Source organism: Poecilia formosa, unplaced genomic scaffold (genome assembly GCF_000485575.1).
Source record: "Poecilia formosa unplaced genomic scaffold, Poecilia_formosa-5.1.2 Scaffold32, whole genome shotgun sequence".
Lineage (NCBI taxonomy): Eukaryota > Metazoa > Chordata > Actinopteri > Cyprinodontiformes > Poeciliidae > Poecilia > Poecilia formosa.
The window spans coordinates 607,201-623,325 of NW_006799971.1; the positions used below are offsets into that span (position 1 = coordinate 607,201).

General features: G+C 39.3%; 2 protein-coding genes across 7 annotated transcripts in view; both read right to left on the bottom strand.

The window, feature by feature from the left end:
- Window positions 1-878, bottom strand: part of mtnr1aa (melatonin receptor 1A a) — a 46,952-nt gene extending 46,074 nt beyond the window's left edge. The window contains exon 1 of the mRNA XM_007549599.2: window positions 499-878. Coding sequence (XP_007549661.1) covers window positions 499-682 — 184 coding nt within the window. The 5' untranslated portion in view covers window positions 683-878. The remainder of the gene's footprint in view (window positions 1-498) is intronic.
- Window positions 879-12,829: 11,951 nt separating this feature from the next.
- The window catches only part of fat1a (FAT atypical cadherin 1a), a 97,062-nt gene continuing 93,766 nt past the window's right edge, over window positions 12,830-16,125 (bottom strand). For 5 of the 6 annotated variants that reach the window (XM_016670287.1, XM_007549603.2, XM_007549602.2 and 2 more), the window contains one exon: window positions 12,830-15,609. In XM_016670287.1, coding sequence (XP_016525773.1) covers window positions 14,933-15,609 — 677 coding nt within the window. In that variant the 3' untranslated portion in view covers window positions 12,830-14,932. The remainder of the gene's footprint in view (window positions 15,610-16,125) is intronic. The other variant, XR_476029.2, reaches the window with a different exon arrangement.

Here is a 16,125-nt window from a genome sequence, read left to right on the forward strand (position 1 = left end):
ACAGACTGGCGACCTGTCCAGGGTGTACCCCGCCTCTCGCCCGGAACGTGAGCTGGAGATAGGCACCAGCACCCCTCCCGACCCCCATTGAGGGACAAGGGTGAAGGAAAATGGATGGATGGATATATATATATATAATAACTGGAAAACCATTCAATGACAAGCTGCTAAATATATATAAAATTAAATTTATTTAAATACGTGGAGATTACGAAGTAAACAATGTCTACATGTCACGAGCTGAAGTTTGTGTTCACCAACCTGACGCTATTCTATCACTTCCAGCGCCTGCGTAATAAACTTGGTTTCTAATTAATAAACGTGGTCTGCTGGAGTGGGCTACCGCCACGACCATCGCTTTGAAATGCTGACACGCTTGTTTTGTTTGTGTCGCAGATGAGTAATCACGCGCGAGCCGCTCATGGGCGCCACGCGCGCTCAACATACCTTCACTTTTTCCCCTCTCCACTTATTGATTCCCACACTTGCTGAGCTCACCTGCGTTCCTGAGCTTCTTGTTTCGATACACGGAGAAGATGACCAGCAGGTTCCCCAGGATGTCGACCACGATGGTGAAGATGAGAAAGCAGCCCAAAGTTGTGGTGACCCACGGCGGGCGGCTCAACGCGGCGTCACTGGGGTCCTGAGCGGAGCTGTTCAGGTGAGACCCATTTATGACCATTGTAATAAACAGCTGCAAAACTTTTTTCCCCCAACTGAACCAAATTCACATCTCCCGTGACTACTCCGCGAGTCCTACACAGTGGACACCGGTGGTTTAATACAATAACCTCCCACGGGTGTCATGTTTATCTTCTCCACGAGCGCCTCTTTTTCCGCTCTCTCTCCTCCTCCCTCCACCCCCTGTGAAGGCTTTACCCAGCTGCCGAGGATCAGCTCTGGTATGGCTCTCCGTTCTCTCTGCTCCCTCGGAGTCACTCCTGCGCCCGCGCGCCATTCACTCTGTCGGTACGCATGTGTGACATGGAGCCGCCACTTCAAACCTTCCCAACATGTGATCAAACAATCCAAAGGGGAGCGATTCCACACGGAGAGGGAAGAAATACTGCCGCCTGGTGGCTGCGATGTGGAAAAGCAGCCCGTGTCCTACTTCCTTTCGTTTCTCCGCGTGCGGGTTCATTCATGGCTCTGTGGTTTCACGCTCGCATTTCTCTCTCTCTCTCTCTCTCGCCACAGTCCCATTCATTATTACTTTTAAAGAATCATTCATGTCCGATGTCTTCCTGTACAATAAAATAATTTAAAAAAAATGAAATCAAGTCAATAAAAAATGGCTTTCGATTTTTATTTTGCTTTTTATTCTTACGCTACGTCATTTAAATTTATCTCCGAAAATGATCAGATTTTTGACCCACACTTTGCTTCACCAACGTAAAATTAGGAATTGCATTCAACCTCACAGTTATATGTGTTCTGCCACTTTTAGAAACTCGGGCATCAGATAGACGGTTTATGTCTGTGAATTTTGATTATCGTACAGCTAATTAAACCCAGGGATGTTTAACAAAGAAATGTTACATTATGGCCTACACAATCATGTTCATGACTGTTGTCTGCATTTAGGGAGTCATGTCCAGTCTCCTTTATCAAGATCACTTCCTGCTTCCTGCTGCTGATGGACTTTATGGAGAAGCCAATTTCATTTTCCAAGCAGGGCATGTCACCTGCTCACACTGCCAACAGTTCCACTGGCTGCTTTAGTGACCGTAGCAACACTGTGCTTGATTAGCCAGCAAACAGGCCTGACCTGAACCCCACAGAGACAGAGAAGACACCAGGACTGCAACCTGGGCTTTCTTAACACCTCACCCACGTCACACTGTTCTGGAAGACATTTTTTTTTTCTTGCATTAAAATAAGTTTTTATTTTGTTTTATTTAATATTTAAATAAAAGAAAAATATTTGTAAGCCGTTCACATCACAAATAGCAGAAATACTTCAGATTTATCACTTTGAGCACAATGAATTTATGTTATGAATTTTATTTTCAATGGAAGTGAAATAATGTGATGACATTCCAGTCTAACTAGCAACTTCTACACTGTTTTTAAATCTCTTAATCTGAGCAAATCCTAATCCAATGCTTCACTCATTATTGCAGATGAAAGGGGAAGACAAAAAATAGCAATGTGTGAAAACTACAAACCGTTATTATTCCTCCTTACAGAATAATAACACAACTGAACACGTTTAAAAGCAAAACTCCATATATTAACGTTTATTTTATTTCCACTCATGCAAGTACATCTCTAATGGACAGCAGTCTCACTTTCAAGAGGAAAATGCTTAAAGCACGCTAATGATATCTGCTTTTTTAATCAAATAAACAATATAAACTTTTTTTTTTCATTATTTGAGGACTTTAAGACAGTTATATTATATACCTGTCAAAATGGAAACATTCATACATAGTTATTGTTTCAGTGATGATTTAACTGCCAGAAAATAAAATAAAATAAAAATCTGGGCCGTGTCAATCAGTCGTCCATTTTAATAAGTGGCACAAATTTTAATTCACTGGCAAATTTTTATTAAGTTTAAACACTAGGAGTTTATACCTCTATTTTTAAACCTGGTTCCAAGCTGTGGATCATGTCTGCACAGCTACTGGTCTGGAAGCAGATTTGACTTTCCAGGGTTTGTCAGCAGTTATCCTCCCCTGACTAAACATCTTGTTTTAAAATTGAAAAAATAAATAAATAAATAAATAAAAAAATAAAAAACCTTCTGTTCTCTATAGTTTCGTACTCCATGTTACAATGTGTTGCAAATGCAAATGCTGCATGCCACCCACCAGAACAGGATACGTCAATAAAGGGAATGAATGGAGACTTTGTGGCAGAAGGCTCCTGATCTCTTTACTAACCAACGTTCTTCTTTCAGAGATCTTCTTAAAAAAAATTAATAAATAAAAGAATTGTATTTTTGGGAACAGCCCAATAATTGGGACCAAATCCCAGGAATATCCCTGAACTGTAAAGCAGAAATAATTATTTATTCTGCTCTCTGAACTCTTCCACTTCATCTTGTTTTGTTTCGTCAATTATTTAGAAACAGGTAATTATTCTAACATATATGTAAATTGGAAAATTAACCATTTTGTTTCTAAGTCATATTGCAGTGTAACATTGTTAAATGAACATATTCTTTCAATCAGCAGGTTTCCTGCTTCCCTGCTTTGTATGAAAATAAGCAGAAAGCGACAGAGGCACTGCTTTGAATAATTACACTGCAGGAATTATTTTAAGTTACACAACATAATGATTACGTTGTGCAACAATGCCAGAGATTGGATATGGTGAAAATCTAATATTTGTATGTCAGTTTGCTGATTTTACAAAAAAAAAAAAAAAAGTCAAAGTATCAGCAGAAAAAGCAGGAAGTTCTGAACTTCTTTAATGGATCAATGTTTATTCTACATTAGCTGCAGTTCAGAGATACAGTTTATTAATTTAATACTCCATTTTGTTGGAAGGTAATAAAGTACGAGCATTTAAATGAACAATGAAATGTTACTAGATGGAATTAGATTTCTAGTTATTTCTCAGTGTGATTCTCTGGTTGCCATGGGAATATAGATGGGCTGAACATTGATGTGAATTTAGTGAATATACTTGTCATGATGTTCTTCAACTATTTCTCCAGATTGCTTTGATCATACAACAAAAAAATATTTAAAGAAAATATTTTGGTGCATAAGTTTAAATGAATTGTTGGTTTTCACTAATCCTTTGAGTTAAAGCCATTTTGAAACTGGTCTCACTTCTAGCATGTATATGTGGTCCAGCAGATTCCAGCTGATACTGAACACCATCACCAGTTTTTTTTTCTTTTTTTTTCTTTTAGTTGAACTCTGTAGAAACTTGGACATATCTGACCCTTTGATCCATCACTGTAAAAACACAAAGTTTTTGGTCTAATTTTTGGTCTAGTTTCTAATGAAAATATCTTACTACACTTGAATTAAGGCAAAATTAACTTAAAAGTAACTTTTCAGTAAGATGTAGGAGATTGTTTTAAGTAAATAATTCCCTAATATTGATGTAAAACTACTACTTCCATTGGTAAATTATTTTACTTATAACATATTGTAAGTTTGTTGTAAGTAAAATAATCTGCCAGTGGAACTAGAACTTTGTCATCAATATTAATGAATTATTAGCTAAAAACAAGTTCATATAGCTTGGTTAAAAGTCACTTACAAGTTATTTTTGTTTTATTTCAAGTGCACTAAGATATATGCACTAGGAACTAGACCAAAAATGCTTGGTAAGGTTTTGTGTTTTTGCAGTGTTCCAAAAGGGTAATGATCTCTAACACAAATCAAAAAAGTGTCATGGAATTTGAAGCTTCTGGAATGGTAGGGCCTGGAGCCTGAGCACGTTTAACATTTGTTCACTAAGCTTAAACGTTTTGTCTTTTTCATAAATAAGTAAATAAAATAAAACAGTTTAAATTACTTCTACTTGTTCTGTCAAGAATTTTGGAATTTTATGGCAATCAAAGTTGTATTTGATGAGTCATCATCATTATTGTGGATTATTCATAAAGCACTTAATAACAAAACAAAGTACTGCACAGGTATATCAAAACTAAAAGGAAAGAAAATAAGAATAATAATACAAAACAATAAGAAAAGTACAATGTTGATGTACAAATAATTAGTAATGAAGTCATAAACAAATACCTTGAGTGTCTTGCTAAGAACATTTAGTCTAAATCTGTATGTATAATTTTTATCCTGTTTGAATTAAAGAGCATTGAACACAAATATCTCTTAAAAGCCAATGTGACAATCTTTCCAATCTAGTCAAAGCTCTAGCATGTTATGTTTCAGTGGTTGTGGTTTAACACTGTTTCATCTTTCCCTCAGCATCCTAACATCTCAGCCGTCTCTCATCTGTTAACTGTCTGATCCTCTGAGTTCTGCTCATCATTAAATCAGTTGTTCATCATTCGCCTGCTGTCCCCAACACCAAACATGACACAAAGAAAACACAGTCATAACAGTCAATTTGTGCACACGATTACTTTATAGAATTAAATTGTGTATTTTGAGGCAAAGGCTTAATGGACTTAAAGTCAATCGGACAAAGGGAGTTAAAATGAAAACGAATCTGAATTGTTAAAATCTCCTGGAGTGACCGTGTTCAGTGGTCAGGGTTAAAGTTGCTGGTTTGATTCCAGCTTCTTTACCACTTTATTCTTGTGTCATTTCAACTTCATTCTGGTATGAGTTCATTCTCATAATATGACTTTTCTTGTAATATTTTGACTATTTTTATGAATTTATGATTATATTCTCATAACATATAGTCATATTTGACTAAAATATATAAAATATATATTTTATTCTGAGCATGGTCATGGTCTGCACATCATTGTATGAATGTGTTTGTAAATGTGACTGCGTTCACTTGGCTTTGGCTGTTCAGCATGACTAGAACAGCTCTATTGAAATTGAGCCCATTTAAAAGTCGACATTCATTTTGCCTGCTCCACTGTAGCCATTTCCTACCAGAGGCAGCTCCGCAGTTAAGGATAAAACTGAGAAATAATATCTTATGCAAATTTTCTCGATATATTTTGTTTTTGCAAGATGACTCATCATATTCAGTTCTCTATCCATATCTACCAACTGTTTTTTTTTTTCCTTCCCATTTTTCCAGCTGGAAGCCTGCATGGCCCTAACCAGATAAACTAGGGATGTCTTTTTATTAAAAAACAAAAAGTTATTTTATTTCACAGTCATCTGACAGGAAGGTGGCAGAGAGAAGGGAGGAAAGCGATGCGGCAGAGTTGTTTGTTACTTATCTACAACGTATAGATAAGTCTTTGAAGAATTCTACTTAATATGAGTTACAGCAAAACTTAATTTCCCTTTGGGATCAATAAATGACTTAAAAAAATTGAATTTTCTGCAGCTGCTCAGCGCTGGCCTCGATGCAGAGCAGGACCGGACGTTTCCTCCCAGACCCAGCGGTCTTTACGTTTATAGAAAACCTGCAGCTTCATGATGCAGCAGCATCAATATGAGCGTCAATAGGATGAGCTGCACATATTTATGCATTCAGCACCAGAACCTCAGTAATCAATCATATTGATCTTTCTATTGGATTTGCCACACAGGTGAGCCTGAACATACAGGCACCTCATAGGCTGCGTTCCAGGCTCTTAACTCAACCCCCCCACCGCCTGTGACAAAATCCAGTGACTTTTGACCTTATTCATACTTCTAATGTCAAAACTAATTGAGCCTTTCCCAGGAGAAGGAGAGCTTAGAGGAAAAAGAGGACAGAGAGGAGCAGGAGGACATACTTTTACTCTACCAACCCCGAGGATGGAATATTTTTAGATTAAAGATCATTCCTGCAGAGGAGCAGGAAGGCGTCTGATCTGCTTTAGTAGCTCTTGGAAAAATAAAATATTTGACAGAAGAAGAATAGGTGTCAACAAATGTCTAAAGAAAAACTAAAAGTAGCTGCTGAATGTGATTTGTGAACCCAAGACAGAAATGTAACTATGAAGTCATTTCACATGAAATAATTTGTTTCTAAAACTCGAGTCGTCAACAGAAAGTTTGACTTTTTTCCCTTTGGAGCATAAAGGCTGTTTCTGTTTCAAAGAGTAGGAGCTTCTTAAAGAGACAGCTCCAACTATAATGCAAATCAAATTTCCTTTAAGCTATGTTTGATATATACAGCGTTGTCATAACAACTGAAAGTATCATAGTTAGTGAAACTCCTCCGTGAAGTTGTGAGCTCAGGATGCTGGAGTGTGTTGGATTGTGTTATGTTTTGTCTCCCTCACTGCTGGTCCAGTCGAGCTTACATTTGTTAAAAAGGGCAGAGATGAGAACGCTGCGACACAGACTGCCTCAGCTGTCTGAGCCCCTCATCTGTCTTCAGAGGAACATCACAAGTAGGAAGATGAAAACTGTTAAATTGCTGAGTTCAGTACTACAGATCTATTCTGAAATTTTAATGGACTTTGCTGAGAAAAGTGAAAAAAAAGAAAGGGGTTGATTTTAATCTTCATAAAAGTTAAGCCTTCTTTTCATTTCCTCGGCCAAATTAAGGAAATAAAGTGAAATGTCAGAGGAAGGTGGGCTGACGGCGCGGCGCAGCGTGCTTTTATCATCTAAAACCAATAAAGAAACGGCTTTAACAGCTGCTGTGAGTTTTGTTTGTGAATGATGGGAAGAGGAGGGAGGTTAGCTGAGAAGTGGAGGGTGCACACACACACACACACACACACACACACACACACACACACACAAATCCTCATTTGAGCGAGCTGTCAGCAAAATGAAGGAGAGGAGACAGAAGTAATGTAATGAGTGCGGTCTCAACACGGGCTCGGCATGTCGCTGCCGCTCCACTGGTCATCGCTGCGTCCCACAGAGAAACAAGAGTGTTTGCTTTTATCTACCACCCCACCTACTTCATCCCCCCCCTTAGCCGGTTGCCATGACAACACCAGAGCTCCACCCAGGAAAAAAAAGATGTGTACGCTGGGAGAAAGAGGATTATTGGGGTCAGTGGTCTCTGCATGTGCCTCTGTCTCTCTCACGCACATTCACACACCAAGCTTTTTCCCACAGCGTCAGGCGCGCATACCGACGGACTTTAAACTTAGTGCTGGACCTGAATGGAGACAGTCATTTGTGGTTCCTGGAACTGATCCAGTTCATTTAAACTCTGGAGAAACAAGTTTTCTACACCAATGGATTCCATGTCTGGCATTGTTTTGGTTGTGATAAACTCCAACATTTCTAGACAGTAAAAAAAAAAGAAAGAAAAACTTCTCAAAGCACATTTCTTCCTGATGAAATTGTTCCTCCAGTTTCTATCAGAAACTACTTCAAGCTTCAAACGCTCTGATTTCAAATGAAAGCGTTGCTGCAGAGCACCGTGAACAGGCTTTAGGTCCCTGCTGGTGGTGACAGCATCATGCAATGGGGATGCTTTTCTTTGGTAGAGACGGGGAACAGGATGCAGCTTATTATAGGTTATTTATTAATTGCTATTATGAATTAATTACAGCTGACATTTGTGTCCTTCACTGACCTTCATGGAAAAGTGGAAAGAATAAAGTTATCACAAACCAGGTGGAAGATTTTGCTCTGTTGATGAACATTTTGCCCGACATCCTAAATATGTGGCACAATAGTGGCAGCAACATGCTACGGGAATGTTTTTTTTTTGTACCAGAAACACCCAAAGACTAAAAGTTGAGAGAGATTTTTTTCCTTTTGGCAGATAAACTCTACAGTGTTCACTTCAACATGAACACATGAGGGAAGTGTTTCCTCCAAAACAATATTTCATCACTTAAAAGCTCAAAATAAAATCATTAAAATCATAATTCTCTAAGTATTTTGTGTGGTGGAAGCTGCAGTTGAACACTGAATATAAATCAATTGTTCTTCTGCCTCAATAAAAAAAGAGTCGGGTTCTTCCAGTGGAGCAGACTTCCCAGGCCAGCAGCAGGGATTAGCTGGCGGCTGTTTCACCTTCCTGTGGAGTTTGCTGCCAGCTACAGATTTCCAAAGCTCTGTGGGGTCAGCATCAGGAACGGCCTCTGGATGGATCAGACACGTCTGACGGGGTTTCCACAGAATCTCTCATGACTGACTGGGTAGATTTTTCAAGAGGTGAATTGAGGAGTTATTTTACCCCCCTATCCCACGAACTGCACATTCTCAGTAATGTGTAGAATTTAAATAACTGAACAGCCTCTAGTTAGTCACTGCTTATATAAGTGCCAACAGAGTGCAAAGTGCGACCAATATGAATTTGCTTGTGAGGAAATTGTCATTTGATTATTTATAATTAATTTCCTCTGACAACTGTTTTGCAGGAAATTCAAAACTTACTCATTTCAGGACATATCAGACATTAGTAACAGCTTTATGTAAAATCCTGGTCTATAGTGATTGGACACATTAGAAAGTTCAATTGCTAATCAAAAGCAGCAAATCAACCTATCTGGTGGTAAAGACAACCTGCTGGGGATCAAACTGAGCACTGGCGATTTTAGAGTAGGATTCTTGCAACTGATTTTAGTTTTCAGAAACTGCTCTCCTACTCAGAATTTCACACAGAACCAGTTTACAGAGAATAATCAAAAATAGAGAAAATATCTGGAGAGTGGCAGCTATGTTGGAAAAAAAAAACCATGATAGAGGCCAAAGTAGATATAGAGAAATGGCATATTAGCCCCAGTAACCACTTGTTACAACTAACGTAGATAACCGTCTGTACACAGCATGTCAAGCTTCGAAGCTGATGGGCTGATAGTCATTAGAAATCACTGGCTGCTTCTCCAGTCAGCTAACAGGAAACTGAGGATACAATCCTCACAGGCTCTGCAGACTTCAGAAAAAAAAGAAAAAAAGAAAAAAAACATTGCCTGGCACAATGAGTTTATCTGCAACATTCAAAGGGGACAGTGAATATTTGGTCTATTTAACATGAAAGTATTGATCCATCCTGTCTTATTTTATCAGTCCAGGTTGGTGTTATGATTTAGGGAATATTTTCTCACCACTTTGAAAGCTCCTTGGTACCAAACAAACATTGAATTAAAAGGTCGGTCTCCCTGACTGTTGTTGCTGACTGTGTCCAACAGGAACAGGCACTGCATCACTGAGCCTGGATCATCTCAAACTGTTTACTTCAACATAAACAGTTTGATGTTCACTGTGACTCTGCAGTCACCAGATCATCATCCTATAGATGAATGTTCTAGAAAGGGATGTTTTGCATCATGGATGTGTGGCTGAATAATCAGCAGGCTTTGTATGTTTCTATCAAGTTAATATAGAGAAATATCTCTGAAAATATTAACAAAACCTTGTTAAGCCTCAACCTCACAAAGAGTTGAGGGGGTTCTGAAGGCCAAATGGTGTTTAACCCAGGACCAGAAAGGTGTAGCTAACAGGCTAGTTTTGTAGCCAGTGAGTGTATTTACTGGCTAAATACACAAGTGGTTTCCTCTTCTTTTCTGCAGTGAGTTGTGAATTCTGATGTTGATTAAAAGGCCAAAGTTCAAGCCTCAGCACAGGAAAGCTGGCTTAACCTCATCTGCTCAATGGATGCTGCTCCACAGCTGACCCACAGCTCCAGGCGCAGCTTCTTTAAAAGCCGCATGATCAGAAAGTGCAAATATGACAAAAAGTCATTTCATCTATTATTTATGTCTAGTTTTGTTTGAACATGTGGAAGAGGAAGCTGAGTGTCATCTTCCTCTTCCTCAGATATGTGAGGAAAAAACTAATTGTTATACAAAGTTTCAACATAACTGATAAAACTGTTCTGTTTCTAATGTATTATGATTAACCCAACCAGAGGTGAAATACTTTCATTAACCTCATCAGGGTCGCTTCGCTCTCCTGCTCCCTTCCTACAGCATCGACAAACGGCCATCTACTGCCATCTTGTGGTTGGTAGAGAGCACTACACAAAGTCCCATGTTTTTGAGTGGACATTAATGAGAGCAGCTGAAGCTGAACGTCTCCTGCTTCCCTCAGAGCCGCTTTCATGGTTTCATGTTATGAATAATGCATTAATATACTTGATTATTTCAGTGACAGAAAAACACCTGCTGCTGTTTGCAGAGTTAATTGAATCAATCACGCATGAGATTAAAGCTGCTCATGAATGGTGAGCAGCTAGCCGGCACAGCCGATGTTTGGGATGGATCAATGTCTCCCAAACTGAGGAAGAGTTTCACTTGAGGAAGAAAAAAGTTGAGCATTTTAAGATGCTTGATCCTGAGGGAAAGCTTTCTGCCACACAACTCGAGCTTTATGAAGCTGTGATGAAGATTTTTGAAATGTTCACTGTTTGTTTTAGAGTTATGCCTACATCAGGTGTCCAACGTGTGGCCTGGGGGCCATTTGTGGCCCTCAGAATGATTTTGTGTGACACTGGAATTTTGGTTTGTGTGCAGATACATAGAGAAAAACGTTAAGGTGCAACCTTCACCGATGTGAGTCCTTTCAGACACAGAGTGGACAAATAAAAATCTTTAAAAAAAATAAAAAAAAATCTTTCTTGGTTTTTTAATTCTTCATTTTGCCACTTTAACGTCACCTTCCAGCTCTCAGGTCTTCATCTCACTCCTTACTGTGGAGGCGACCGATGAAGCATGAAGATGAACCATTTCGCCATGAATGGAACGGAAAGATCACAGAAACTGGGTCTGATTTGTTGAAAACTGACAAACATGAAATTTTACATTTAAAAGAGAAATAAATAGAATAAATGTTATTATGCTCTACAGTAGAACCACAAATCAAAATGAAACATGTCTTACTTTATCATAACATCAGCTGATACTTTGGTTTTGATTCTTGCTTTAATTAATTGTGACTACAGTTTTTTAAATCAATGATTTATTTAGATTTTATTTTATGTAAAAGCAACCAATGAGCTTTAAATAAAGACTCGGTGATATTTTTCAATGTAAAGCAGACGTTCTTCATCACAGGCTGCCTGCCAGCTCTCTGGTAGGAATAGTTTCTGTCCCCACAGAGTGGCTGTGATCCACCGTTCTGTGGAAAAGCTGCTGTCCTGTCATGCAGATAATTCCTGTGAGGAATCTGTAGTCTTTGCTTGACTTCATCACAACAGTGTAGCGCTGTGCTCGAGTCTTCCTCGTCTCACAGTGTGAATCATTAAAGGGAGCCAGAGTCCGCTTCTTACCTCTGGAGGCTCTTCAGAGGGGGAAACACAGCTCTGTCGGTCAGGACTCCACGGTGCAACACAGAAAACAGAAAACACACAGCGCGTTGTCGGCTGTAACTCTGGGCCGAGCCTGGAGGTACCAGAGTCCTGTCATTTTAATCAGGCCCATGTCAGGTAGCCCAGGCTTATTGATGCAAGCGGCTGCAGGCAGACAAAAGGAAAGAGAACAGAGTTTCTGTACCGCAAATCTACCCGACATGTTCACTCAGTGACTGAATAGCATTTTTCTCTTATCCACTTTGGTTCTGGAGGGACTTTCCGTTAATGTCGAGAAAAAACAAAACAAAACAAAAAAAAAAAAACACAATTTCACCAACTGTGGTGTTTCCATTAAGCCAGAAGCCCAATTAGAATCACACATTAATGTGAAAGACCAACACAAAATGGTTTCCATTTGTGAAGTGGAAAGAAAATGATTTATAATTCAAAATGTTTTTTTTTTTTTTTTACAAACTTTATCTGAAACTTTTAAATTCGGATATCAGAACTGATAAACTGGAATACATTTTGTTTCTTTAAAACCCAAAGAGAAAAATATAAATAAAAGTTTAACTTTAAATCAACTTGTTTAAAGTTCATTTCAAAATGAGAATTTTCTCCTCAGTTTTAGTGTTAGTATCACTTTGATAAATCATTTGGAAAATTGGTGGGTAAATAATAAATGTATTATTTTAGGATGTGGATTTAATTAGACTGAAACAAATATATATTTCTGTTCTTAAGAAGAATCCCTCCACTTTAAATTTAGAATAAAAATAGTTTCTTGGAGTTTTGGTGGAGATATTTCACAGATCAAGAGACTAATTATTAAAGTCAAAATTAAATCTGCTCCATGTAGATAGAATTTGAACTTCTTTTAACCTTCTGACAGGGCCTCAAATAAAAACACAAATCTGAACTATCACTTTAAGATAAAGTCATTAAAGTGTCTACAATAAATCTATTTTTGAAGAAAAACCCTGCAGCAGACTAACCACAGCAGAATTACTTCACAAACACATCAAAAAGCCAGTTATGAAAACATTCCAACAATAAAAACCACACCAGAGAATAATTTGCATTTTTTAGGAATAATTTATTGCCAGTAGGAAAGCGTGAGCTTGTGGCAGTACTCAATAAAAACCTTAACAAGACCATAGCGTTGCTCAGACACACACAGACACATGAAAAACGCCCCCCGGTGCCCATGAATAACTCTGCACTATAAATATATCGGGTCCCATTATCTCGGTGGAAAAATAAACAAGTTTCAGAATCAAAATGTACAAACAGAAGAAAAAATATAACAAGATTATGCAGTCGTTCACTGAAGACCCATTTCTGCAAAGAGCATTTAGAGACGATAAACTTTTTTACGAGTACACTGTGATAAGAAAAGCCTTGCTTCTCCTTTTTTTTAGAGAATGAAAGCACAGAATGGCTGATTTCACACCATTTAATCTTTTTTTTCATTGAAAATAAAAGCATAGAATATCTACAAAACCTAGTAAATTTTGAAATCAAAACTGTACACATAGATTTACACTGAAAATGAAGATTCGTATAAAAACATCTCGCTTGTCCTTATTTGTTTTTTTGTTTTATCTTATTGAAACAAAAATATTGTCGCAATTTTTATTTTCTAGGATGATTTTCTGTACTACACTGAAATGTTGATCCTTCAGAAAACTCACTTTGTTGTCAAGATAAATGTTACACTTAAAGGAGACATATTACACTCCATTTCAGCTTTTTCTTTATTTTTTCCCCCTATAGCTCCATTCTATATTTTTTGCACAATTTACAAAAAAATCCAGTCTTTTCCCATCCATTAACTTTGAGATTTATTCTTAATTTCATTTAATTAGGTTTTGTTTTAGTGATTTAATCAGTTAAATCTGTTTTGTAAATGAACTCCAGCTAAAAAGACGACATCCCCGGAAATGTAAAAGAATAAACTGCAACAACATGGACTGTGACAGTGACAGCAAGATGGAACTTCCCATCTAACTCCTGCAGCTTCTCTTCAGAAATGCCCAAGTTCGCAGGTGTTTGTGAGGAAACCGAAGCGCCACCTGCTGTCTGGAACACCAAAGGTTCACCCGGCAGTAACGCTCTGCGGTTTGCCTCTCAGTAGTTTTAGTGCATAGAAGGTCAGAACATCACTCTGCTCAAATGTTTCTCCAGGCTAGTTTGATGTTTATGGATGTGCTGAAGCTGCTAACAGATTCAGACTGAACTGATTTTGCTCAAATTAACTGTTTTCACTCTTTTCTCTCTTTTTTTTTTAATTATTGAAACTTTGATTCACATGAAAATCCAAGCTGGGGATTCTATTTCTAAAACAGGAAAGAAAAGCATAATAGGTCTCCTTTAAAGACTTGGTGATGTCATCTTAAAGGGGCAGAGGTAGAAGCAACAAAATGGCTCCTTTTACCTCTTGGTATTTTCTCTGGCCTCTCATTCCTCCTTCTGCTCATTCATGCCTCTGTTTCATACCAAAATGTTGTCATTTCGGTCTTTCTGTCCGGCCAACACAATGTGTGAGAAATGTCAGAAATTGTCGAAAACATAGCGACCTGCCGTTAACTGTGTAGGTTTGATGTAAGACAACCTCAGGTAAATGTGGGACCTTGATGAACCGAAACGTTTCAATGAATTTTTGGTAATGGCTCCAAGAGTCAGACAGCAACTTCAATTAAATTCAAAAATACTTTATTCATCCCAAAGAGAAATTCAATAATATGAGCTATCTTTGGCCCATCTTCAGTTTCGTACCAATCAAAAGCACACGGCTTCGTACCGACGCTCAAACTACCAGCTTTGTAAGAAAGATGACATCCTAGAATCACTGATCACAAGGAAAACATTTTAAGCAATCTCTTGTTATTTACTGAAATCAAATAATCATTTCATTGTCGCAGACTATCAGTAGCTTATGGAGATGAACTTTAAATCATTTTTTGTCAAAGTGGGCTCAAAGCGTTCTAAGAAACGACCAAATCCAGAAAGATACAAAACAAGGAAGCAGTGAATGAGCAGAACCTCCCAGCCGCCCCTTCCAACTACGGTCAGCTCTCTGCTGTGTGTGGTGCTCCCTGGTGTCCACATACTGTGCGTTATTAGTGTTGGTGGTTTGTGTAGCTGTGGGTTCAGGCACTTTTGTTTGGATCCAGTGTCAGACTTCAGTGTGCTGTTGGGAGTTCAGCATCGGGATGGTCAGCTGTTCAAAGTGGCCTTCCTCGCCGCTCTCGTAGTCGCTTATCATGGCCTCCGACTCCTCGCAGCACGCCGACATGTCTGAGCAGGAGGCTGTGGAGGCGTACAGAGACATGGACATGTCGTCCAGAGCGGAAGAGTCAAAGTCCCGGCCGCAGCCTAAGGCGTACTCCCCTCTGTAGCCACCATTGCCCACGGTGGAGGCCGGGGTGATGGTAGCGGAAGCGGAGGATGCGCCCTGGCCCTCGCCGTCGCCGCCACCGCCGCCGTCGCTTGGGTAGGAGTGGTGCGGCAGGTACTGGTTAAGGCTGTAGAGCTGGGGCCGGACCGGGCGCCGGCGGCCGGAGCTTCCTGAGCCAGGCTTCTCCAGCTCTCTGTTCAGGGAGCGCAGCGTGTCGCAGCGGTCGCCGTATTCCGGCAGAGGCGGCGGCGGGAGGTCATCGTTGACGGGGAAGTCCTCCGGCGGTGGAGGGAAGTCGCTCTCGATGTCAAAGCCACCAGGGTAGTAGTCGGTGTCCATGGCGCTCGGGTCGTTGTACTGAGGCGCGGGAGACTCCACCACCTCGTAATGCGGAAACTCCTGGATTCCAGGAAGCTGAACACTTGGCATCCAATCAGATGTGTCCCAGTGATATCCTGTCGGATAAAGAGAGGCCGCAGCACAAACACAGAGATTAGGCCTCTGCAGTGGAGACGTCAGACATGTTCATGTTAAAAATCAAAGTCATGCTGGAGCTACTGCTGTGTGAAGACAAAGAGGCTCTACACCCTGCAGACATTCGTCACACTCTGCCATGTTCAGGTTATAAAAAGCTGGTTTTAGTAGAACATGGAGCTTCTGGGTCACATCGGTTATTAACGTGTTACAGAGGTTGTTGTTTAGACAAATAAATAGCATAGATGCACCAATTCAATGTCAATATTCCATCTGAAAAAAATTCTAGGTCGCGTATCACTGGCAGATCTATTGAGTCTAATTCTATGCTTTGTGCTCTGAATGAAATCATGCATATAATTTGACATTATATTTAGAATCCTATTTGCACTTTCTGAACCATTTAAAATAAGTTTGCTGCAGTTTAGTTTTACGTTTAACCAACATAGTCAACCTGTTGTTTTTGTCAGTTTCAGTTTGACTGTTCTGCTCCTAAT